A 27,385-nucleotide genomic window follows, 5' to 3' on the forward strand; every position below is an offset into this window, starting at 1 on the left:
TACTCATGCATTAATGCATCACACTGTAAGACGTAATAAGACTCACTCTGGCACAGACGTCCAGTCTGCACGCTGGAATACACACTATTATGTCATGACCGTGACGCAGCTTCAAAAATTCGTTTCAAACAGGAAGTACGAATTTGCTTGAAATAACGCAAAAACAACCAATTTACACATTTTAGTGAAATATAGGTGTCCTAATAGTGTTTTTAGCAGTGTGGGACACATATACGACTGTCAACAGCTCAAAAAATGTGTTTTGGTGTTTCGTGACCCTTTAAGGGACTGTTTCATATGGATTTATTAATCATTCTTACTTTATAATTAACACAAACTGTCATAGTTTGTTAAAGATGCAAACCCCTCACTGCACAACAGCTGCATCTTCAGCAAACCTCCTAATATCTGCAGCACGAGGACTTTTATGATTATTTATAAGCGTCAAAAGTGATGGATCTGTCCGGCAAAATATTTGGCTGTGTGTCACTGCATCCCAAACGACTAAACTGATACAAAACAATTTAACTAAAGCAACGTCCACTGTGCTGAGCGAGAGCGCTTCTCTACTGTTAAACAGAACAGTTGCATCATAAATGACGTAAGCGTGGTCTGGCTCGAAAGGTAAAAAATGCAGTGTGAGTGCAAGCTGTCGGAGGAGGGGGGGACAAGCGCGCTTCGGCACAGTTTAAGGCAACCGTACCTAGTATGAGTACACCCGTAAGGTCAACCAGTCGACTAGTCAGTGCAACCCCTAGTATATATACAGTTAACCCCAAAATTGTTCATACCCCAGGCCATATTTATTCATACCCCTGACCATAATTATTCACACCCCAGGAGCTGTTTTTTTTAAATAGGCAGGAGCTACTGTATGTCCCGCCCTGTCTTTTTGTTTCAATGGAGATTACGCCAAACATCGAATAAAAACTGCTCATTTAGTACTTCATAAAATAAATAAAAACTAAAATGCAAACTTTTTTTCATGCATCTGGTCTAAAATTTCACCTTTTGTGTAAAGCGCCTTTACAATTCTCACAAATATGTTTTTATATAATTAATATAAACAAAAAGGCCCTGTCAGGGTGAAAAAAAAAATACTAATAATGCAAAAGTAATGTAACACACTTCTTTTATTAAAGGAACTAAGTGGCAGATTTAGTACACGGTTGTAATGCAGTACATTTAAGAGTAACTTTCGCAAACACTGCTTATTTTATGTTGCCTATTCTCTTAATTTATGAATGTATTCTCACTATGTAAAGTGTATAAAGTCACTAAAAGTCGAAAGTATTCAAAATTATGCGGCACGGTGGCACAGTCACCACACAGCAAGAAGGTCGCTGGTTCGAGTACTGGTTGGGCCAGTTGGCATTTCTGTGTGGAGTTTGCATGTTCTTGAGAGTTTGTGTATGTGTTTTTTCCTCTACTGGAAGACTGAAATAGTCGGTGGGTCATTGCTCAGTGACGACCTTTAATAAATAAGGGATTAAGCCAAAGAAAAAGGAATGAATGAATGAATAATCCAGATTAAAAGAGTTTCATTTAAAAATAATGGCAAGCGTCTCTGTATTTTGCATTATGTTCCTGGTTGTTAAATGCAGTTGCATGTAAAGATTTTCCAATGGCAAAATCCTGGAAGGACTGATCATTAGTGAGTGAATAGACCTAAAAGAAAAAGTTCTCTGAGAAAGAAACTCTGCAGGAAGGTCATTTCTTTATTTATGAGCTGCTCTGACGTGATGGATGGAGGTGAAGTGGGAAACGGCAGGGTGTTTGCTGTTATCCTGGTATCGGTGTTCATTTGTTGGTGTATCTGTAACCGTGCTGAATGTCATTGTGGCGCTGTTGTTTCAGTCACGCAGCTGCTTGTCAAAGCATGTTAGTCTGCGTGCCGCTTTTGGAAGACTGACTAATGAAATTTGTCCTCGTCACCCCGACCTCTGACTTCTGCTGTGCTTCAACACTCAAACTGATTTCCCTAAGAGCTGGAGCTCGAGACAAACTGCGCTCTGATTGGCCTCTGGATTGGAGGGCGGAGTCAGAGGTTAATCCTCTGCTCTGAAGAACTGGGGCTTTTTGTGTCCACTTCTCCTGCTCTGGAGGTCATTCGTCCATCTGTCTCTGCCTTCATCGTCTTTCTGCGGTCTGTGCTGCCAGTGAGGACGGGTTATATGATTAAAAAAAAAGTTTTGTGGACATGAGCTAGCTTTTTTGTGCTTTTTACAGATTTAGAGTTATAATTTTTTTTTTTTTTTTGTTTATTTATGTTAGCACAACCTTTTAACAACAATAAAATTAATAAACTAATAAACAAATAATAAAAATAAAAGCCTATAAATATTTCTAAATATATTATATTATATTATATTGCAACACTAATATAAATAAATAAATAAATAATAAAATAATAATATAAATAATTTAAATTATATTATATTATATTGCAACACTAATTTTAATTAATAAATAATAAAATAATAGTACAATAATATAAATAACATTATATTATATTATATTATATTATATTAAATTATATTATATTATATTATATTATATTATATTATATTATATTACATTATATTATATTATATTGCAACACTAATATTAATTAATAAATTATAAAATAATATTATAATAATAAAAATGCATTTAGATATTATATTATATTATATTATATTATATTATATTATATTATATTATATTATATTATATTATATTATATTATATTATATTTTTTAGATTATTTTATATTATATTATATTATAATATATTAATTATATTATATTATATTATATTATATTATATTATATTATATTATATTATATTATATTATATTCACATTAAACCTCTGGCTAATACAGCTCTATTTAGCTCAACTATTTCTCAGTCCTCTAACATTAAAGTTATCCTCAAATATAAGACTTGTTGTAGCTTTTTAAACATCCCTGGCAAGATGTAATGTTATATTTAATTGGAAATCACCTACACCCTCCACCCATTGATTCCGGAATAAAACATTATTAATTTTCTTAAGCTAGAGACAATCAGACACAATGAAAGGAATATCTAATAACTTCTGTAAATCTCTGGGTCCTCTTCTAGACTATTTAAGAAAGCGAAATATTTCTAAAATAGATTCCTGCTCTGTAAGTAACATTTTCCTTCCGACTATAGGTATAGATTAATAATCGAATTCATTTCAAATATTTTGTTTTTGTTTTTACACCTGTGATGTTATTGTACATATTTGTTTGCATGACCATATTTTATTTATTTATTTTTTCTGGTTTAGTGTTGCTATATTTTGGTTCGAGTATGCGCATAAACATGTCAAAGGCTTAACTAGGTTAATTAGGCAAGTCATTGTATAACAGGGGTTTGTTCTGTAGATCAGTGCTCCCCAACCTTTTTATCACCGCGGACCGGTCAACGGTTGTCAATTTTACCAAGACCGGTGTGGCGGGGCTTCACGTGAACACAGCTGTTGCGCTCGTGCATCCAGGTTAATCATGAACAACTCAGTGCGCATGCGCTAGTTGCACTATCGCGGTCTGATTATGCTTCAATCAAGGTTTATATGCATCAAATACAAAACATCTGTGCCAAACATTTCAACTGACGAACATATTAACAGTAATACAAACGTATAGTCGAATTAAATGTATGCATTGGCATGTCACAGCCCTAATGAGTATGATTATGTGAAACTTCATATAGATACATATTGCAATGATTTCGGGTACTTACTAAGAGATGCACGCACACATATATGCACAATCCTTAAATGCTCTGCTGATTTGGACTCTATAATATCTGTTTTATAACTTTAAACTATCAACAACCACCACTGAGCTATATTCTATCGTTCTTCTTGCTCCGTGGTGGATTTTGGCATAGTCCATTTCACGTGAGATGGCGGGGGTGAGTGGAAGAAACCAAGTTGCAGGGGGAATATTTTCTACAGAAATAATCTATGATTTCTCATGTGGCCCGGTACCAATTGTTCCACAGATTGGTACCGATCTGCGGCCCGGTGGTTGAGGATCACTGCTGTAGACAATAGAAAAAATATAAAGCTTAAGGGGGCTAATAATATTAACCTTATAATGGTTTAAAAAACAGCTTTTATTTTAGCTGAAATAAAACAAATCAGACTTTCTCCAGAAGAAAAATATTATAGAAAGTACTGTCAAAATTCTTTGCTCTGTTTAACCTCATTTGGGAAATATTTGAAAAAGAAAAAAACATTTACAGGAGGTTAATGATTAATGGTGACTTCAACTGTACCCGTATCATGTTTTAAAACCCATTCCTTAAACTCTTACTGGAGTTACAGTAAACTCTTTTGCCCCTGTCTGTTTGCATGCTTCAACCACAACGATCACAAACGATGAAAGCGGCACTATTTAGCATGAGGAAAAGCATCAAGTAAGTGCTCGGGTGACACTTGCGGATTTCCACTCAGGTCCGGTCTGCTCCGTCGAATCGCTTGTGGAGCGAGAAGCCAGATTTCATGCTGCAGAGGAAATAAGTTCTGCCGCCGCCGCCTCACTTCTGATAAGAGCATTAAACACGTTCTGCCGTCTCATTCACGGCTATCTACAAATGCTTTCCCCTCCGTCTCTCTTCACAGGACTTCAGTTAGCTGATCGTTAAGCACTTTCAGGAGTGCAGTGGAAAGTAGAAGCCACCCTTTAAAAGCTATATGATATAGTGTAAACATGCGGCTCGTATAAAGCGCTGCTTCTGTCATCTGACAGACACTAGAGAGCAGAATAAATAGGGTCCAATTGCCTTGTGTGATACAGTTGAAGTCAGAATTATTAGCCTGTATATTTCCCCCCCCCAATTTCTATTTACGGAGGAAAGACATTTTTCAGCACATTTCAAATCATAATAGTTTTAATAACTCATATCTAATAACTGATTTATTTTATATTTGTCATGATGACAGTAAATTAGACTAGATATTTTTCAAGATACTAGTATTCACCTTAAAGTGACATTTAAAGGTTTAACTAGGTTCATTAGGTTCATTAGGCAAGTCATTGTATAACAGTGGATTGTTTTGTTGACCAGGGGTTCCCAACTTTTTCAGCCCATCACTCCCAAAATAACAATATCAGGGGCTCGCGACCCCCACTATCCTCAGAGGTGGTTAAACTAATGCTAAATATACACACCAATAGGCCTATATAAACACAAGCATATTGACAATTCCATGTATTTTTTAATAGTAATTTATAATTTTGTTTAATTTCAACATGATAAGCACTTATATGAAGGAACGGCACAATGTGTGGAGCACAACAAGGGACGTTATTGGTGTCATTTTAGAGACCGCCACTCGAAGATCATCCTCCACATTCTGTTGTGCTGTGTATTTGTTATAATGTGTTATAATTTTCTAAATATTTATAAATTTATAATATGTATGTGCGTGTCGAAAAGGTGTCAGAAAGCTTATCATAGTGCTTAAAAAATGTTGAGCTGCTGCAGATAATGTTATTGCTGTCTTGTTAATCTATTTAAATAGATAATCTATAATCACTCCAGGGGCGCAATCCGATAGAAAAAAAAAAAGAAAGGTTGATTTATTTTTTATTTTATTTTTTTTTTTACACTTTTTTTAGGATATGGGTAAAGTGAGGTACTACTAATAGTTTAATAAAATTTGTCTGGTTTTTACAAATCACTAGACGACCCTCACTCACTCCGCTATGACCCCCCAGGGGGTCCTGACCCCCACTTTAGGAACCACTGCTGTAGACGATCAAAAAATAATACTGCCTAAGGGGCCGATCACATCGAACGCAATTTCTGCATTGAGAGACGTTTTTTTTTTTATGATTTACTAATGGCCGCAAGTGTTTTGCGCGCTGCTTATGCACCCTGCGCACCTCACTTTTTAACTGCCTGCTGCGCTGTTTTTGCCATTGCGCGCTGTGCGCTCGCTATTAAAAATAAGTCAACTCTGAGCGGAAAAAATGAGCTACGTCAGTCTCCTCTTTTTCATCCTCTAATCAAATGAAAGCAGTGGTGGGGTTTCCATTGAGGTGCCTGCAGTGTTTATGTTGTCAAGTCAACAATGGAGACTTCTGAAGATGGAGGAGAGACTTGTGGTTGCTGTTATCTGGACTTCATAAATTTTGAATATTGCAATATTATTAAATATTAAAATTATATTAATATCAACAGCAACATTCGTAGACAATACCCAGCTGATCCAGTTCTTGTGAACAAAAAAAGGCAGTGGTGTGCCTCGCGTTTTTGTAACATAAAAGCACGTTCGGTGTAATCGGCCCCTAAGGGAGCTAATAATATTGACCTTAAAATTGTTTTAATTAAGAACTGCTTTTATTCTAGCCAAAATAAAACAAACAAAATTTTCTCCAGAAGAAAAAAATTTACAGGAAAAATTCCTTGCTCTGTTAAACATCATTAGGGAAAAATTTTGAAAAAAAAAAAAGAAATTCACAGAAGCAGACGAATAACTTTGACTTAAACTATATTGACAAAAGGCAACTATTTAAAGGTGTTATTCATAATACTAAAACAAAAAGATCACACGTAAACACGTGGAGAAATGACCATGTCTTACAGTCACCATGCAAATTAAACTGACAGTTTGGCAGACAGTGGCACTTACAGCAATCTAATGTGGAAATCGCTCAAAACTTCTAAATCATTAGTTGCAGACTGAAGTGTTTTACAGCGCTGGAGTGCTTGAACTGAATGCATGTGTCAGATTTGATCACATTTAACCAAACCAGTGCATAGACATTTTCTAGGGCCTGTAAATTAACAGTTAAAAGGTTAGTTCACCCAAAACTGCAAATTTCCTGTTCATTTACTCACCCACAGGTCATCTATGTAGGTCCCTTTTTTCTTCAGGAGAACACTAAGGAAGATTTTGAGCAGAATCTCTGGTCCTTTTTTGTGATAGGACACCAAAAAAGTTTGAAGTGGGATGAGATCAAATGAACTAAAAATGGCTATTAGTCTTAAAAGCAAAAGATAGTTGCACTTTTATACACAGTTGATGAGCTCAATCTGAGGTCACAGTTAAAAAAATTTAAGCCAATTGGAGACACTATAATATGAAAGTGTTGACCTTATTAACTTAAAAATCAGCATGTCTTTGTTTAAGGTGGCACTCTTCTTAGAGCATTGCCATATTTTGAAAGAAACTTTTATAATGCCACTGTCCACCACATCTACTGTAGTTTTCTGCTCATGATCACACGAGTAGACACAACACTGTTTTATCAGATTAAATACATTAATAAAACACAAAACATTTTAAGGCATCTTTGCTGTTCACCTGTTTTCTATAAAACCAAACGGAAATGTAAGAACTAAACACAGGCTCAATCTCACTAGCTAAAATTGCTTATTTCTGTGAATGTGAACATTCTTCAAAGCGTTTGAGATTAAATAAGTACATAAGTCAGCAAAATATGTTACACTGTTCTTGTGGTTTTTGAATATTGTACAATGAACAATATTGTATATTGTGTGCCTTTAATGTTAACAGCTTTGCAAATTTACATCGGCATCAAAACACAGCAAATCCATTGTGTTAGAGCATTGCACCATAGGTTGCATAGACGGAGATCATAAGCCAAATACATAAATGTGTCCATCCAGCTTGCCTTATTTGCATAGACGGAGGTTACAACAACTACAATAATGTGTTCATATAGTGCATTATAATTTATATGAACAACCACTTCAATCCTGGTTTAGAGCTGATGCACTGAGGTGTCGAGAAAAAAAAACAATGAACCGGTTGCAACACTGGCTTATTACCTGCCTATTATTAAGAAATTATCTGTTTGTTAGTACTTATAAAGTAGTAGTATCTTATTCTGCATCCTTAATCCTACCCAAAACCTAAACCCAACTTCTACCTTACTAACTATTAATAAACAGCTCGTTAGTGGTTTATTAAGATAGTTAATGTTAGTTAATGGTTTTTCAATATTGTGACCTAAACTAAAGTGTTACTGAAGTGCTTTGGAATTAGCATAGCGTGATTTTAGCATGTCGTTAGCATTTTTAGCATGACTTTATCATGTTGTTAGCCTTTTTAGCGTGACTTTAGCATGTCGTTAGCATTTTTAGCGTGTCTTTAGCATGTTGTTAGCATTTTTAGCATGTTGTTAGCATTTTTAGCGTGTTTTTAGCATGACTTTAGCATGTGCAAACCAACACTCAACCTGTCTTGGCGGACAATGGCTATCATATATAGTTTTACAGTTGGATAGAAAAAACTATCATAAGTTCCATTTGATGCCAACTTTAATCTCTGGCTTTGTTTCTCTGTCCGCTAGTGTTTCAGAATGCAGTGTGCAAGGTCTACCGGTTTCAGACGGTGGACAGTAAATGGATGCTGGTGCGGGAACAGATGGCGGAGTGTACACTGTCCTTCAGCATCCCGAAGCAGCTCATTGGCCTCTGCATTCAGGAGGACACCTGCAGGTAAGACTTCAGAGCGAGCAGAGGACGCTGGGAAAGAGTAAAGAAGGAGAGAAAAGTATTGTGGCGGCACCAAAACTGCTGCATACACTCAAAAACAAATTATGTTTGCTTTTAGTTCAAACTACTCATTTAAAATGAGCTGAAACAACACAATTCTGGAGATTTTAGGGGGACAACCTAATTGTTTTATGTTCAATCCACTTCAGGTTGTAAAAACTAAAAAGTTAACCTAATTCTTTCATTTTGTACCAACACAAATCAATTGTGTGGAACCCAACATACAGTGGGGGAAAGTATTGAACATGTCATGTTAATTTTTCCTGGGAATAATCAGCTGAAGCAGCTGTTGACATGGAATTAAAGCAGATTTTGGTAAAAACACAAACAATGCAAACATAAAAATTTATCAAAACAAAAAAAATCTGAAAAATGATTTATGTGTGATAACAATAGAATGACACAAGGAGAAAATACTGAACTGCTGCAACGTATTTATTTATTTATTATTTTTAAACATTTATTTAAAGATTTGCAATGACAGAACAGTGGTCTCATGTCATCATATACAAGAATATGGCCATCTATTATACAATTGTCCATCAGCTAGTAATTTAAATTTTTTTGTGAAGGGTAAAATTAACAAATATAAATAAATAAATAAATAAATGAATAAATAAATAAATAAATAAATAAATAAATAAATAATAAAGATAGATAGATAGATACGTAGACAGACAGATAGATAGATAGATAGATAGATAGATAGATAGATAGATAGACAGACAGACAGACAGACAGACAGATAGATGGATAGATGGATGGATAGATAGATAGATAGATAGATAGATAGATAGATAGATAGATAGATAGATAGATAGATAGATAGATAGATAGATAGATAGATTGATTGATTGATTGATTGATTGATTGATTGATTGATTGATTGATTGATTGATTGATTGATTGATTTAATTTAAAAAAGTCTTTCATTATAAATTCTCTAAAAACTCCCATAGAGAATTCCAGATATGCCTGAAATCATCAGATTTTTCACGCAAGTCATAAATACGGCCTGATGGAGTATGCGGACATTTGTTGCTTTCTTTGATAACTCTGATAATGTTGTTAAAAATCTGCGGATTTTTTGTGAGTGATTTGGAATGATTTGGGAGTATCATAGCTAAAACCTCAATATATGAAATAAAAAGTAACAAATTTTTAACTTGTATTTAATGTTTACAATGCAAATCTAATTAGATCCACTTTATTTAGTAAACAAAGCAAGTCTCTCATATAATATATCTACTAATAGACAGACGATATTACTTTACAAACTATATTGTAAATAAATCAGATAAATATTTTCATATTAGTCAATAATATTACTGAAATTAATTTAAAAACTGAATAAAAATAACCCTGGGAATAATAAAAACAGACTAACATAAGCGCATATGCCGTTAAAAATGTCTTTCGAGGAGTGTTTCCGGTTCCCGGCTAAATGATGCAGACTAATATTGACTAAAGACATTGACCGAAGGAATGTTGTGAGATGACCACAACAGAATAACTTTTCTTGCTAAATACGTACAAAACTGTACCACAGATTCTAGTCCTTGACTAAGGTGTAAAGCAGTTTTACAATTTAGAAGATAAATACCTAGAGATTTAGCAATAATCTTCTGAAGTAATTTGTGGATTTCTTTCCAGAATGTCTTAATCATGTCACAGTCCCAGAATACATGCATGACAGTATCAACATTTGATTTGCACTTAAAACAACAATAAAAACATTAGAAAATATCTTAAATTTATAATACTTTATAGAAAAGGCTTTTGTGGTGATTGTACACTCAACAGAGTGTCAAAGTCTTGTTGGTTTTGTGGGTCTCGTCTATCAAATCTGAGCTTTATTTTGTATTTTATATTGGATTTACATCAGGTGATTGGCTGGGCCATTCTACAGCTCGATTTTCTTTCTCTAAAAAGCATTTGAGAGATTCCTTGACTGTGTTTTGGACCTGCTAATGTAGCTAATATTCATTTACAGTGAGTAAGGGCATAGGGTTGCTGAAGAACTACTGAAAGATTTCAGCTGCTGTCTGGGCTTTCACTGCTTTTCTACACCTTCCTTTCTCCATGTGTTCAATACTTTTTCCTGTGTCAATTCATTTTATTACACATAACTTCATTTGTAATTTAATTTAATTTAATTTAATTTAATTAGTGTTGTTTTCTTTGTGTATACTAAGTCAACGGCACCTTTAAAAATATGTTTTCTGAGAAAAATGGTGACGTGTTTCCCCCACTGTATATATACAGTTCTCCACAAAATTATATTGTCATAATTTACTCACCATTAGATATACTTTTCCTTCTTTTGTACATTAAATTAGTTTGTTTCATACTTAAAGGGTGACAATAATTTTAACAATTCCCTATATATACCAGTAATAGTTTGTGGTCAGGATGGAGTCAGATGTATACAGTGGTTCAGTGTAAATTGTCTGTATGAAAGTCTCACAGACGCAGGCTGTTCTACTGTGATATGAATCCTCTGACTCATAAGATCCCTGATGCTTCTAGAAAAACCAGTTCACGAGCAGAATTGGATGAAACTAGGATTGTTTAGAAGAAGGAGTCAGAGAAAAAAAAGGCCGTATGAGCAAGATGCTGCGCGCGGGTTTATTTCAGAGATGGAAATGGCTGTTTTAGAGCTATACTTAGCCTGCACTAAATTATTCAAGGATGTTTAACACTTCAAAGGAGAGCGCCTGTCCTCACCCTCTCCTGCTTTCCTTCATTTTACCTCCATCTCGCTGTTACCTGAGCCTTACAGAGGAAATCTGAGACAAATAGAGAAGCAAGGTGAAAAGAACAAGAGCACAGCAGTCAGTAATACACTCCAGTGATGGAAATACAGGGCTTTAAGAAGATGCTGATTGGTGTCTATAGGGTTGAGTCAGATGTGCTGTTGATGTGGATGATGCAGTAAAAGTTAGAATGCAACAGGAAATGTTTGGGAATTTATTCATTTGGGATTGAAATATGCTTTATTTACCTGCCCTATGCACAACTCCTTATACGTTTTGACTGTAATGTAATGCTGTGCATGTTTTGTGAAGCTGCTTTGGGAAAGCAAATAAGCAAGTAAACTCATTCATTCATTCATTTTCTTGTTGGCTTAGTTACTTTATTAATCAGGGGTCGCCACAGCAGAATGAACCCTCAACTTATCCAGCAAGTTTTTACGCAGCGGATGCCCTTTCAGCCGCAACCCATCTCTGTGGGGGGAAAACCGGGGCACCCAGAAGAAACCCACGCGAACGCAGGGAGAACATGCAAACTCCACACATAATTGACTAATTGTACCATTACAAATCCAAATGGCAAGCAGAAATAGTCCTTTATATTTAAGGAAATGCATCTTAAAGTCTACAAATATACATTACATGTGAAGTAGAGTAAATAACATCTGTAATTTCTAGAATTTTGCTAGTTTTCTTCAATACAGGCTCATTGTGGATACGTACCCCTGTATATATTTCTGGAGAGTGCAAATTATAAAGCCAGAGGTGCATCTAACTGCATTTCATCTTTAAAATGAACTATACGGGGTGGTATGAAGCCGCCAAAGGCTTCTGTTACTTTTAGCGCTACCAGCTGACTGCTTACCTCCATGTGAATGGTTTTTCCACTATTACCAGCTTGCCCGGTAGCTCACCATGTACGTCAGAGGACTTGAGATGCAGAGAGGAGTTGACCGTGACGAAGGGGTTTGAGTTCAACAAAAAGCTGTACCATAAAGCAGGTTAATATAAGCAAAAGAAAAAAATAAATAAACAAGTAAATAGCAGGGTGAGAACGTGGTAAAATCTGAAAATATGGTAAAAATTAGGAGGCCATGAGGGCCTTTTTCTGGATTCCTTTTGAAAACACTGTCGGTTGGGTATAAGGAAGTGGGCGATTAGGTTACTTGGTGCTTTTGAAAACACTTTCGGTAGGGTTTAGGGAAGGAGGTGGGTGGGGAGATCAGTTGGCCGGTCAGTCAGAAAACAGTAGCTTCTGGTGGATTTATGTGAGAACAGCAGGCACGAATGGCACTCGCGAGAGAAAATTGAGATCTGAAAAAGCTTACAAAGCAGCTTCTGGTGGATTCACGAATGCAAAAACTGCAAAAATTACTTACCCCCTAAAACATATTTTATACTGACCAGAAATCTCCATTTGATGGGAAATTCTTGATTAATACCCTTTTTTTACTGCTTTAGTTTTTATCTTATTATTAACAGGGTTCATACGGTCATGGAAAACCTGTAAAAGTCATGGAATATTTACATGGCATTTTCCAGGTCTGGAAAAGTTTTGGAAAAACAAAAAAACCCACAAGGTTTTGGAAAAGTCATGGAAATTACATTAAAATAAGTCATTTAGCAGACGTTTTTGTCGAAAGCGACAAAATATCTTCTTTTGTGTTCAAGTGAAAAATCCCATCCTGATGGATGAAAAACTGTAAATATGAACGGATTCTATTTTAGAGATTTTTCACTTGAGTTTTTAGGGGTGCCAATATTTTTGCCCACTGCGTATTCAAGAAAAACATTTATTTCACAGTAAGATTTTCCCCCACAATTTCAATCAAACGGATTCAGATTTCAGCTTTTTTGTCCATTCCCAGCGCTTGAGGCGAAACAAGTGTTGACAAGCGTAAACCATTTGTGAGCTTGTTTTCTCTCAGCAAAACAAGACGCTGAAAAAAACTCCCCGCTTAATTCCCTCTTTGTTTCTTGTTCTCGCTTTTTTCCCCGAGAGCTTCATCTTTTACACACATGCAAAAAACACTTCTCACCGCACCATTATCTCAGAGAGTCTTCAGATATTAGCATAGACGTGTTTTCATCTCCATCTGAGGGTCTTAAGCTCTGTGTGTGTGTGTTTGGCCGTTGAAGAATCTGAGATCATTAACAACAGTGAAACATTCCCCGACTGCAGCTCCCATAGATCAAGCCCTGCTAAGCAATTATTATCATCATGTGTGCTTTATTCAGAGCGTCCGTTTGGCCCGAGCACCTGCAGACAGGTAAATCCAGCTGCCATTTCTGTCCCTCGACGTCTAATTATCAGCCCGAGCACCGCGTTCACCTTTAAGCCCTGCTCAGCTGCTTTTGTTGACCCTGCTTTAACCACAATTGCGTGCAATTCAGAACTCATTCGGAGAGTGGAAAACACAGCACGATGCTGATGTTTCATCATTAGTGGTGTTTGCTGAGCTTATATATACAGCTTTCCATCTATCCATGCATTGTTTCTCCTGTCAGTCTGAAATAATTGACACTTTTTATTTTGTAAATACAACTCATGAATGTATTTACCTTGCTTTAATGTATAATATTAAAAGGTTAGTTGATTTAAAAATGACATTTCTGTCACGATTTACTTATTTTTCACTTATGAACACAAAAGACCCGCCCACCCACTTCCCTAAACCCAACCAACAATTTTTCAAGAGCAATCCAAAAAAAAAAATCCCTCATCTGATTTTTAAAATAAAATCTGAAATATTGGAATAGCATATGTCCGTCACTTCCTGTGAAACTAGTGCAGATTATCACAAAAATTGCTACTAATCACTTCATGTGAAAACACTGCAGCTCTTTTTCTCCTTTTTACTAAATGAACTGCACATCCGGCATTTTTATCATTTTATTTTTGCACATCTAGTAGTTTGTGCATTGAAATGTATTCTCATACTTGTATGTGTTTTTTCGTTTTTCTCCAACATTATTTCAAAACAACAACAACAACAGAACTGCTACTGTGAGCCTGAGGGTTTGATCCTCATGGCTTTCACACAATGCAATGAATGAGCTTGTTTGTTTACAGTTGTGTGTATGTGTGTGTAGTGTAGTGTAGTGTATTTGTACTTCATTCACTGTGAAATCAATGTCATTCGCTGAAGGTGTCCTTCAGAGGGTTTTCAAGTCAACATCACATCCTTTTCATTTCCTCAGTCAACATTTCTGCTTTCATTTGTCCTGCAGCTAATTGATAAACCATCAGAATCTTCATGCGCTTTTGTAGCATTTTTCCACAACTGTAAACACATCCACTTTCCTCATTGGGCGACCTCACTTGGTTCTTTTGTTTTCAGTTTTTGCAATCCAATTACTTTCTGATGACCCTTGTGTTTTTTCATTAATTATGTATTTACCTTGAAATGACTTCTGATTATGAAAGTTAAACTTGATGGTTTGGCCCAGATAGACCACTACTGGAAAATAACATACGCATACTAGAGCTGTAATCAGGCCATACAAATTAGGCCCGATAGTTCCCCAGCCCGACAGAATTCGTCCCGAGCCTGACAGGTACATTTTGATTGACAGCTTTTTAAAAGCCCGAACTCATTTATTGCCCGATATTATTCAAATGTGCACATGCACACAGCTCACTTGCTTTTTTTCTTGAATGAGTCGTTTATGTGTTTTAACCATAGACTGTAAAATATATGGACGTAGTATCCGTGACGTCACCCATAGGTTTCTAAAGAGCGCAAAAGAAGCCACAAGTAGGCGCGGCCAACTGTCGCCATTTTGTACGGGCGTCATCACACCCTAGGCGGGATACCAAACAAGGGCAAAGAGGCGGAGAGTGAGCGGAGGTACAGACACCTGCTGGCATTTAGCTTGGAGCTGATTCAGACACACTTTACTTTGGGAGAAATTCTTAATACTTTATCACCTGTGACTCAGTTGTATTCGGACCACATGTGCTTGGCTGTATACTATATCAATAAAGTGTTTAGACTTTTAAAAACACTGCTGTAACACATTGAGCCACTAAACATTGTTCTTATGACGCTTTTCAACAGGAGGAAAAGGCAAATTACTTCCAAACACTTCAGATATGGTCTGTGTTAGTTAATGTAAGACTATTGATGAAATCCAGCATAACACTGTATGACAACGCTTCAGATGACTGTTCTAGAGCCTACAGCTAATCAATCTGACAGATTCTGCAGTGCATTACAGCTCTAAATATAAATATAAACGATAAATGATCTTAAATAAAACAAATACATGTACAGAGATGGTATATAAGTATATAACTTTACTCACATGGGAAACGGAGGCCACGTGAATGGTTTGTGAGCACAATTAAGTGCACTCAGCATGCCATGCCATCTAATAATTGTAGGAAACAAGTCCAAAAGGCAGTTGACTGTGTGAAGCCACATAAAACGACACAGAAATACGATAAATATGCCGAGTTCAGTGGCTAATCTGCAGGATTCAGCTGAGGTGACGTGACGGCGACCAACGAGACCTAGCTGTCACTCAAGTGGCCACGCCCTTAATTATGCAAACTTAATATAACTTAATATAAAGGAAACGGATGAGTTCTAAAAAAATTCACCCCCCTCACAGTTGTCATGAAGGGTAATATTAGCTGTATTAACCAAAATCTTTTTTTGTACCAGGCTGTAAACATCTTTTTTTCTGCTGTAAAGTTGGCCATTATAACAGTGGGCTCAATTGAAATTTGCTCTGTTTTGGAGCCAGGAGCGGCCAAGACTAGCGGAATTTCGGATGAATTGCAGTTTTAGTTACTTCCGTATTGGCTTCCTGAGGGAGACCGGGAGGTTGCCGCTTGGTTTTAACATCATTTATTTACAACAAACGTAGGCTATAGGCCACTTGGAAGTTGGACCAAAGAAATAAAATAAGTCCTCATTAATATCTTAACATCACAGCACTCTAAATAGGCCTATGTACACACACTTAGCCTTTAAATTGGCCAACAATCACATAAAAATAAGTCTTTCCTAAGAAATTAAACAAAAATAAATTCTAAATGATGACGGGTATTTGGCAATAACGAAAGTAAGATAAAGGCTCTGCTGGATTTGTTTCGCTACATCTCTTCACAATCTGGCATTAAGACGACGATGAAGCTGAATATTAAAAGAATAATGCCAATTTTACCATATACTCTGATGATTTTATGGTTGATTTAATATTTAGTTATGATTTAAAAATCCCTTATTCATCAAGATTAGGCTAGGTGTGTTTGTGGAGGAACATTATTGAACACACTGTAGATGGTTTTGGCACAGTTCTGCACTCGCTGAGCTGCTCTGAATACCCTTTAACTGCTGCTGCTACAGGCCGGGATGCATAGCACTGATCTGACTAATTTAGCATGTTTTGGGGAGGATAGATTGTTCATCTTCCACCAGCCAAGAGCATCCATTTCATTTTCCATAACAGGGGTTTAAATGTAAATGACCTCGTCATCCTCCCTGTCAGCTTGCTGTACATTGCTACCGTAATATGCAGTGTATGAGCGACCGCCGAAATACCTTGGCGGCAATAATGACAACTGGCCTGACCGCAGTCAAAATTCGCTCTTTTTGACTTCTCAGTCATCATTTGTTTCACTTTTGCAGGGATGGATTTTAATGTTGTAACAAATGTTTTGATTAATTTCTCTCACTAATCAAAATGCATCACATTTTCATTGTAATTGTTCATGTTTATGTCTGAAATTATATAAATTAATTAACCATTGGGTTTGGGCAAAGATCTTTACACAGCGAATACACTTCCAGCTGCAACCCAGTACTGGGAAACATCCATACACAATCATTCACACACATACACTACAGCCAGTTTATTCAATTCCCCTATGGCGCATGTGTTTAGACTGTGGGGGAAACCGGACCACCCGGAGGAAACCCATGCCAACATGGGGAGAACAGGCAAACTCCATACAGGAATGCAAACTGGGGCTCGAACCAGTGACCTTGTAAACTGGGGCTCGAACCAGTCACCTTGCTATGACGCAAACCACTGAGCCCCCGTGTCACCCCATTCATGACAATAGTACTAGTCATAGTACTTAGATGGGCAACACACACTGGTGAAGTGGATAGCACGATTGCCTCACATTAAGAAAGTTGCTAGTTTGAGCCCCAGTTCAGTCAGTTGGCATTTCTGTGAGGAGTTTGCATGTTCTCCCCATGTTGGCATGGGTTTCCTTTGGGTGCTCCGGTTTCCTTCTACAGTCTATAGGTGCCATAAATATGCTGTAGTTTATGCGTGTGAATGTAAGAGTGTATGGGTGTTTCCCAGTGTTGGATTGTGGCTGGAGGGACATCCGCTGCATAAAACATATGCTGGTTAAGTTGGTGAACCCCTGATTAGTAAAGGGACTAAGCTGAGAAGAAAAAGAATGAATGAATGAGTACTAAGAAGTAACAAAAGTATGTTTTATCAAATGTGTTTTCACCCGTCTGATTCTGCCTTGAAGAGCAAAAGAAGCGCTTTCATAGTTTAATATATATTTTTTTTCAACTTTTGACCCCCAGTGTATTACTTTATAAAATCATAAAGATGTTTTCTCTCTGCTCGCAGCAATATGAACACTCTAGAATAACCAGAAAAAGAAGAATCAACAACAGCATTCATTTATAATACTCTCAATATAACCAAACATTTATTAAAAATGAACCAAATTAACATTGTAGCATCATTTCATCATCTTCCACTTGTTCCAAACCTTCTTTCATCTGTTGAACACAAAGGAAGATATACAGAAATATGTTGAATAAAAAACAGCCGTTGACTTCTCTGCACAAGGAGTTTGGCCAGAGGAGAAATGGTCGTGCCCAACTGAGGCTGGTTTCTCTCAAGTTTTTTTCCTTCATTATCGTCAATGGTGAAGTTTGTTCCTCACCACTGTCACCACTGGCTGGCTTGGTTTGGGACTTGTGGAGCTGCGCGTTGATGGATTTGCGCTTCAGTGTTTGGACTTTCAGCAGTGAAAATTAAACCACACTGAACTGATCTAAACTGAGGGTGCTTTCACACCTGCCTTATTTAGTTCAGTTGAATCACACTAGAGTTGGTTTTCTCTCTTGTTACGGTTTGTTTGGGCAGGTGTGAATGCAGCAATCGTACTCGAGTGCGCACCAAAAGTGGACCAAAAGAGCTTACAGAGACCTGCTTGAAGAGGTGGTCTTGGTATGCTTTCAAACGAACCCTGCAGCGGTCCGTTTGTGGTGAGAATATGATTTGAACTAAAACAGACCCAAATGCAAAAAACACTGCGCCTTTTGGACTAATCCAGCTGCCGTAGGCCGATGCACTCAGAGAGAGAGAGAGGGGGGGCGGGCATTACCTGATGGATCGTTGGTAATATTTCAGCAAGATGACCATGTCGCAGTTTAGCTAAATCCTCCTGAAGTGACATGCGATGCATTAAAACATTGTTTCCAGCCGCGGCCGTGCTTCATTCTCGAAATGTATAGTTTGTCTAAATCAGGGATGCAATCAGTCAGCGCAGTCGTCCCTCCATAGTAAAAAGCGTCATTTTGTGTCTGCCGGTTTGTTCACTTGCAGGAGTTCATTGGCATTTTCCCGCACGTGAATTCTGACCAACCGATAAGCAGTTTAGGAACTTTGTTAAACAACATTGGGCCAATGAGAGATGAGGATTTTGTCAGATGACTGCATTTTGGTTCTTTTCAGTTCTTTTCAACTGGTTCAGACCAAAGCCAGCAGTGTGGTATGAAAACAACTTAAAGACTGCAAAAACTGCAACAATGTATCATTTATTGCCCTTCAAATCAAATCAAATCACTTTTATTGTCACATCATAAGCAGCACGTGTGCTATGACAAGTGAAAAGCTTAGGTGCTGGCTCCAGACAGTACATATACAGACAGTGCAAATACAACAACAATGTAAAATTGACAGCGATTCGTACAATGAATAGGTGTCCACATAGTTGTAGGCAGTATTGTTTCAAGTATGGATTGGTTAAAGTGCAGTGCATGCTAGATATTGATGGTGTGCAGTGAGGGTATGGAAGAGTCTGTGTGTGGTGTGTTAAGTGTTTAACACACAGGTTGGTCCAGACCAAATGAAGCGAACTACAGATGTGAAAGCTCCCTGCAATTTAACTCTGAAAATTGGACTGACACTTTTTCATCTTACTAGAACTTCTATGTTAAGCTGCTTTGACACAATCTACATAGAAATAACCGTGAAATGAATTGAATACTACTTTTGGTTTCTACTATGGATGTCAATGACTGCTTTTCTCCAACGTTCTTCAGAAAATGTGTTTTTTTTTGTTCAACATGAAATCATATAAAGTTTAGAACCACTTGAGTGTGAGTAAATGGTGAGAAAATATTCATTTTTGGGTGAACTGTCCCTTTAAGCAACCAGAATAATAAAAGTTGAAGCCGGTGTCCACATTACTGCCGGTGTCCTGCATCTGAAGCCATTGTAGCTGCTGTTAATTACTATTCCTTTCACATTTCTTCACATTTCAGACACAAAGCCTCCGGTGATTTTAAAGTGAGAGCTGGCTGTAACGCACCATGAAATGAAGCTTTGGCCCTCCGTACCAACATCTACACATAATTCCAGCGTTCGCATCTCTAGAAAAAATAAAATGGTTGTGTTTTTTTTTACTCCAATCCCTCTGCTAGATCTATTGTTTCAGCTGCACTCTTTATCACTGTGTCTTTCTTCCCCCCAAACCCCAATAAAATATGAAACAGAAGTTTCCTCAGCTTCCTCTCCGCATGCGCTCTTTCCGCTACAAATCTCTTTTTTATTATCGCCGGCGCTCCACCCAAAGCACATTCTGATAAAGCGACATTACAATTCGAGTCGGAGCTTTTGAACAAAACAAGATGGTAGATATGATGCCTTTTTTTTTTTAAGTGGCTCCACAACTTCGGCAGACAGTCTTCTCAGACTTTTAACAGCTGCAGCTCGGCATGAAGGAATAACAATTTCTTTTCAGCTATTTTCCTTAGATAAGCTTTGTTTGACAATGAGAACGAGCGCAGAATGGATGATTGCGGAGGCCTCGGAGAGATGCCTGCCGAGGAAATTGTGAAAAAACCTGCGCTTATTAGCCAATTGTCCTGTTAAACCACTCAAGTAATGATACGCTGTATAAAATGTCACTTACTTAAATTTTAAAGTTGAACCAATTTTACTTTACAAGACATTTTAGCTTGCATCAAATAAGCTGATTTTAAAATCAAAAACTTTGTTAAACTTAAAAAAATAACTTGAAACCTGATAAACTTTCAAATTAAGTTAAAATAAAATAAAAACATCATCTGAAACCTGATAAACTCTCTAAAATAAGTTAAAGTAATGTAAAAACATCATCTGAAACCTGATTAACTCTCTAAAATAATTCAAAGTAACATAAAAACATCATCTGAAACCTGATAAACTCTCTAAAATAAGTTAAAGTACCATAAAAACATCATGTGAAAGTCAAGTAAAAACAATCTGAAACCTGATGAACTTTCTAAATTAAGGTAAAGTAACGTAAAAACATAAGTTGTCATGACTTTTTATTTTATTTTTCTTATAGTCAGTTAAATGTCTGTGGAAAGAGCAGTATCAGCAGATACTAAGCAGACAGTCTACTAATACTCAAATGAACCATCAAAATAAAGTGCCACCAAAAACATGTTCTGTGTGAACAACACCTTATTCTGTGGTGTTTCTAGACAAATACAAGCCCATATATACATGTCAGACATCAGACAGCAAATGCTATGCTTACCCCATTGTTGATTTTGCTTTATTTAATTAAGATTAGAAATGTTTGCATTTTTAATTATGTTTAGGATGCAGTCGGGTGAACAAAAGCGTGTGAAATTGACACTGCGTATAATTAGACTTTAAGTTTTGTGTTAGTAATATTTTCTGCTCACCAAGCCTGTATTCGTACAGTATGATTGACGATGCTGAAATGTTTTTGCCATTAAAACAGCTATTTTCTTTTGTAATAAATGTCTTTTATTCCTCATGCAATCTTCTCAGATCTAATAACTTGACCTGGTGTTTAAATACATATCATTATCCGGTTTGAAATAGCTGCGCTTCCCCATCATTTCTGGAAACTGGAATATATTTTCAGGTTTTCTGATGAATTAAAAGTTCAAAAGAGCAGCATTTATTTATTATAAAAATCTCTGTTACCATTATAAATGTCTCTATTGTCACTTTTGATCATTTTAATACTTTCTTGATGAATATAAATATTAATTAAAAATATTAATAAAGAAATAACCTGCAATTATGCACATTAAAAGCAATTACTCTGAACAAGACTAATCTCTTTAGAAAAGCATTCATTATTTTGTGCTTGGTGATGCTTTTTCGCACAAAACAGGCACAACTTGGCTTTTAGAAAGCATTTTGGATTATTTAAAACACATTTGAACCTGCTCTTATCTTGAACAAAGTTGAGTACTAATCTCCCTTTTCACTCGCTCCTTTCCTTTTCTCCAGCTCTTGTCACCTTTGCCTTCTTTTGGAGATGCTAATCACATTGCTGAAATTATTATTAAAGTATCACAGAGGCTTTGAATTTACATGAAAATTAATCATTGTTCCCTTTGGAAAGTCCCTCCACAATTAAAGATTCCTGAGCCTTTATTAACGAGACTTGGCTCTGTTAGTCTGCAAGGAGAGATAAGAGCCCGTTACCAATGTAAAGCTGGTGAAGAGGCAGCCCTCATACAGTATGACAACATGAAAAACACCAGCCATCACTCCAGCACACCGCAGCCATGTTTCCATCCACCTATTTTTTGTTGGACAAAAATATTCTTAATAGAAGCAAGATAGAGCTGCACGATGGCTCAGTGGTTAGCACTGTCGCCTGACAGCACAAAGGCCTCTGGTTCAAGTCCCAGCTGGGCCAGTTGGCATTTCTGTGTGGAGTTTGTATGTTCTCCCTGTGTTATCGTGGGTTTTCTCCGGGTGCTCCGGTTTCCCCCACAGTCCAAACACTTGCGCTGTAGGGGAATTGAATAAACTAAATTGGAATTATGAGTGTGTGTGTGTGCGCGCGCGTGTGTGTGTGTGTGTGTGTGTGTGTGTGTGTGTGTGTGTGTGTGTGTGTGTCTGTGTGTGTGTAAGAGAGAGAGAGAGAGAGAAAATGAGTGTGTATGGGTGTTTACCGGTAATGGGTTGTGGCTGGAAGGGCAAAGGGCAATAAAAACATGCACACAACTGAGGACAAACTTTTTATCCAATAAGAAAAATGTGCAGAAACTATGATGAAAACACATTTACAGAATAAATTCCAGCAATGTGCATCAAATAAGCCAAAAATGGGTTAAATGGGACTGCATTGATTAGCCGGCAGCTAGCTTTCTGCACTTCTCACATGGTCGCCCTCTGAAGCTATGCAGGGCTGTACCTGGATGGGAGAACACATGGGAAACCTAAGCTGCTGCCGGACGTGGTGTTAGTGGGGCCAGCAGGGGGCGCTCAAACCTGCGGTCTATGTGAGTCCAGAATTCAGCCAATTGGCCGGTTGCCCAGTCAATCATTCAGTCAGTTAGACAGTCGGCCGTTCAACAGGGCTGGCGTGAACGGCACTCGCGGGAGACATTTAAGATACAAAAAAGTGCACACAGCGGCCTCTCGTGGATTCGCGAAAACAAAAACTGCAAAAAGTATTCAGAAACATCCACGGGACTAAGTTTTTAGAATGAGCCTGGGTTGGTAAAGTTACTTAAGTGTCTAGAAAAGCGCTAATTAAGGAATTATAATAATAATAATAATAATAATAATAATTATTATTATTATTATTATTATTATTATTGTTATTAATGGTCAAACCACCAGAGCAAAAATATTGTGAAACATCTGAAATGTTGTTTTTGGTCTTTTTGAAAACCCTCAGCCAAAGTCTGTCTTCACAGTGGTTCAGTATTAGTATTATATTATTAGTATTACTTTCTTTTGGTAATCTTCAATGATTGTCTGATCATTTGCTTCTGCATTTGAAGTGACAGTCCATTTGCTGATGTCGACCCAAGGGTTTCCATACACTCTCTTACCGTTAGTTTGCTATGAAGGAATGATATGCGAAATGTAAGCCCTACTAAATTTTCCATTTCAGTTGAAAGTACATCAACGTACTGAAATAATCTCGTTCACACAGACTTTAATGTTTTATGTGATATTTTAGTTTTGCTTGCGCATCTTTGAATGCAAACATATGAGTCGAGCAAAAAAAAAAAAAAGTGTTCCGCATGGGATATTGTCACAGCCAGACCAGGTTCTCCCCTCACTCAGTCACCACCATCATCATGATCACAGTCACCTGAGTATTAATCAGTCACACACCTGCACATCATTTCCTATCATCACTCCAGCACCATAAAGTCCCTCACCATCCGTCACTCACTGTTCAGTCTCGTTGCTAACTAGAAGGACTGCACTCTCCTCACGGTAGATTTCTACTCTATTTACCTGTCTCGGTTTCCTATGATCTCCAGTGTCTGCATCTCACCCTCCTAATGTGGTTTCTCATGGTCCCTCCTCTGGTTGTTGTCGATTCCCAGAGTTTGTCTATCTGTGTGTCTGGCTTCCATCCTACAAAGCATCTCCATTGAGTTCTGTCCACACCCTGCCATCCTATTCGATAAACTGTGATCATACGTCCATCTCTGGTTCCCGTCTTTATCTATGACACAAATAAAGTGGACACCAATGCATAAATGCTGTCAATGAGATCAATGAGTGAATTTGGTTGCAGAAATAGCCCGTGGTTCAGTTTGAAAGTTTTAGAAATTCAGAAACAAAGAGTTTTTTGACTTTTAGTCCATATTTCTTGACTTCTGAGAAAACATATCACATTCCCAGTTCAAAACTTCCTCCATGGTAAAAAATAAAAATAAAGCAGTAGAAAACACACAGCTAAACAGCTCGTTTTGTACTTACTGGATGTCAGAAATGCTTGTAAAGTTGAGGTAAAGCTTATTTTTTTAACAATATCCCTCATCGGTTGAGTCAAGTCTTAGTATTTTGAAGAGTATATATTGGAGAGCACCGGGTGTTTGATGAATTGATCTGAGCGCAGTGCAGGTTTTAGACAGCAGATTTGTTGTTGTTGTTATTGATGGATAAAGCAAGCTGCATCAGACCCGACAGTGAACCTGCAGATCACAAGTTACTGCCGCAAAGTGCTCATTTCACATGTTTTCACAGAAGCCTTAAAGTCACAGTGGGAAAAAAATGTTCAGCCAGAGTGTCAAATGCTTTTGAAAATCTAAAATATGCCATTAATTCAGCCGTTCTTGCTTCCATTGATGTTTAAAATGCTCGACATCTGAAATGGTGCTGCAGAACATGATCGTCAGGTTTTGATCATGTCTGCTCCAGCTGTCATTATGAAAAATTTGCATTTCCAATGCAAAGTAGAGGTTCGCTATAGGGCTCTCGGGCTTTTGAATGTTGTATGTTGAGAGGAAACAGTAGGCTAATAAGTTGATGAGTAAAGCTTGATGACAAACTTTGATGTTGGCTTGTCAAAACCTCGTCTGAAAGTTTAAAGTAACCTTTTGTAGCTTTGAAAAGTTGAAAAGCTTCACTCAGAGAAGTTGAAAGAAAAGTCGTTCAACACATTGCTATTATGTTTTAGCATATTGCTAGCATGTTAAATATGTTACCTGCTTTTTAAATGTATTTTAATGTATTTCTAACAAGTTTATTACATTATTTGCATTATTATAGCATAGCATGTTGTTTTAATACATTGTTTAACTATTACAGTGTTTAAGCGTGTTTTTTCTATCACATTACTAGTATTTTGTTAGACTTTACTTGCACGTTTCTAGAGAATTTTAGCATGTTGCTTTTATAACAGTGCTAGCTTTAATTTGCTAGCATGTTTTAGCTTCTTTCTAATGTATTTGGTCATGTTTAGCATGTTGCTTGCATGTAACTAACAGTTTTACCACATCACTGGTGTACCTAATCTCATTTGGCATTTGATCACCTTTTAACACATCGTTCTACACATTGTGGTAACATGCTGCTAATATGGATTAACATGCTAGATGTTTTAGTAGACATTGGAAATGTGGCTAATATGTTTTAGCCTGTAACACGTTTCCAGTATATATTTCTTATTGGTTTTCTTCAATACAAGCTCATTCTGAAAACGTTCCCCGTATACATTTCTGGAGTTCGCAGGCTATGTTACCAGAGCTACGTATGGCTGCATTTCGTCATTAAAATGAATGCTATGGGGGTGGTATGACTTCACCGACGGCTTCTGATTATTTTCTGCGCTACCAGCTGACAGCATATCTCCGTGTGGACAGCTTTCCCGATGTTACCAGTTTCCCCAGTGGCACGCCATGTACGTCAGCAGACTTGAGATGAGTTGTCTGCAATGACGGGGTTCCAATACAGGGAAGGGCAGTTCCATAAAGCATGAAAAACAAAAGGCAAAAAATAAAATAAACAAGTAAATAACAGGGTGAGAACGTGGTAAGATCTGAAAACGTGGTAAAAATCAGACAAGGGCTTTTGTTTATCTGGATTGATTTTGAAAACACCATCTGATTGGTTTAGGGAAGGAGGTGGGCGGGGGTATCGGTCGACCAGTCAGTCAGTTGACAGCAGCCTCTGGTGGATTTACATGAGAACAGCAGGCATGAATGGTACTTGCGAAAGAAATTTGAGATCTAAAAAAATGTACACAGTGCCCTCTGGTGGATTTGCAGATACAAAAACTGCAAAAAAAAAACACACCTCCTGGGATGTATTTTGTGATCTCCAGAAATGTATAAAGGGGTATATATTCATAATGAGCCTGGATTGGTTCGAATGCTCTGTATGAGTTATTGTGTAAAAGTTTTCACCCCCCTCACAGCAAGCTTAAATTGGGTGGGTTTGGATGTCTGATAGGGGAATTCAGCAAGTCATTCCAACGTAACAATGATTGATTTGTGTTTGTATGTACTGTAGGATACAGGAGCTGAAGGATCTGGGAGAGCTTTCACCACACTGGCACAACCTGCGGAAAGACGTGATCTCTCGCTACGAACAGATCATCAAGGAGTACCAGGACACGCTGGTGGAGCTGGAGAAACTCACAGGTAAAGACCACGGATTGAGTGAACCACACACAGTCGCAATTTTCAGCTTTTCTCATTTTACATGCATGAGAATTTTCCCAGAGCAAACAGTTTTTGCAATTTGCATGCCACATCACACAATTGATCAGCAGTGCTGGTTGTAAAAGTGTTTTTTTTATATATCCAGCCACGTTCATGCAGAATTTCTTAGTTCATCAATTTTTTATAAACAGCTCACAGTTTGCTGTCACATTCAATGCGACGTTAAACTTGCATGACTGCACATGCTACAGAGGAACAAGCAAGCGCAGAGGGCTTTTATAACTGCCTTCTATTGCATTAGGACGTATAAAGCTTGTTTACAGTAAACACATATGTGTCACTTTCAATAAGATGATGTGCTTTAGTGAACCACGCATTGTTTTCTCCAGCAATGCAACCATTTCAACTCACTTTAAATGAACTAAAATGTTGTCATGTTAGTCGCTAGCATGTGTCCAGCATATCCATATACCTCCTTTTGTTGTTTTAGTATGTTGCAAGCACAATTTAACACATAGTTAGCATGTTATTAGCATGGCCGACTGAATAGCATGTTTAACATTGTTGGCCTTGGCGTGTTTAGCACATTAAAATCAGGTTCAATACATAACAATCTGGCTTACTTTGTATGGACTAAATAAGCCAGCAAGAAGCTAGCATGTGATTAGCAAGTTTAGCAAATCATAAGCCTGTGATTGGGATGTTTATCACATTACCGGCATGTTCAGCACACATTGATTTCAGGTTTAACACATTGTTAGCCTAGCATGTTTTAGCACATTAATAGCATGTTTAATGCATCCAACTGGTTTTGAGTGGACTAAACAGCTAGCAAGCAACTAGCATGTGGCTAGCAAGTGACTAGCAAACACATTGTTAGCTTGTGACTAGGATGTTTATCACATTACCGGTTTAGCACACAATGGT

The 27,385-nt window shown here is 37.2% G+C and overlaps 1 protein-coding gene across 34 annotated transcripts in view; it reads left to right on the forward strand.

Annotated features, from left to right (window-relative positions):
• inpp4b (inositol polyphosphate-4-phosphatase type II B) overlaps positions 1-27,385 on the forward strand; it is a 405,814-nt gene that overhangs the window by 251,931 nt on the left and 126,498 nt on the right. For all 34 annotated transcript variants that reach the window (XR_012382279.1, XR_012382281.1, XM_073906014.1 and 31 more), the window contains 2 exons: positions 8,340-8,487; positions 26,307-26,437. Coding sequence is in view for 32 of the 34 variants with exons in the window: in XM_073906014.1 (XP_073762115.1) it covers positions 8,340-8,487; positions 26,307-26,437 (279 nt within the window). In the remaining 2 variants the exon portion in view is untranslated. The remainder of the gene's footprint in view (positions 1-8,339; positions 8,488-26,306; positions 26,438-27,385) is intronic.

Source organism: Danio rerio, chromosome 1 (genome assembly GCF_049306965.1).
Source record: "Danio rerio strain Tuebingen ecotype United States chromosome 1, GRCz12tu, whole genome shotgun sequence".
NCBI classification, from domain to species: Eukaryota; Metazoa; Chordata; class Actinopteri; order Cypriniformes; family Danionidae; genus Danio; species Danio rerio.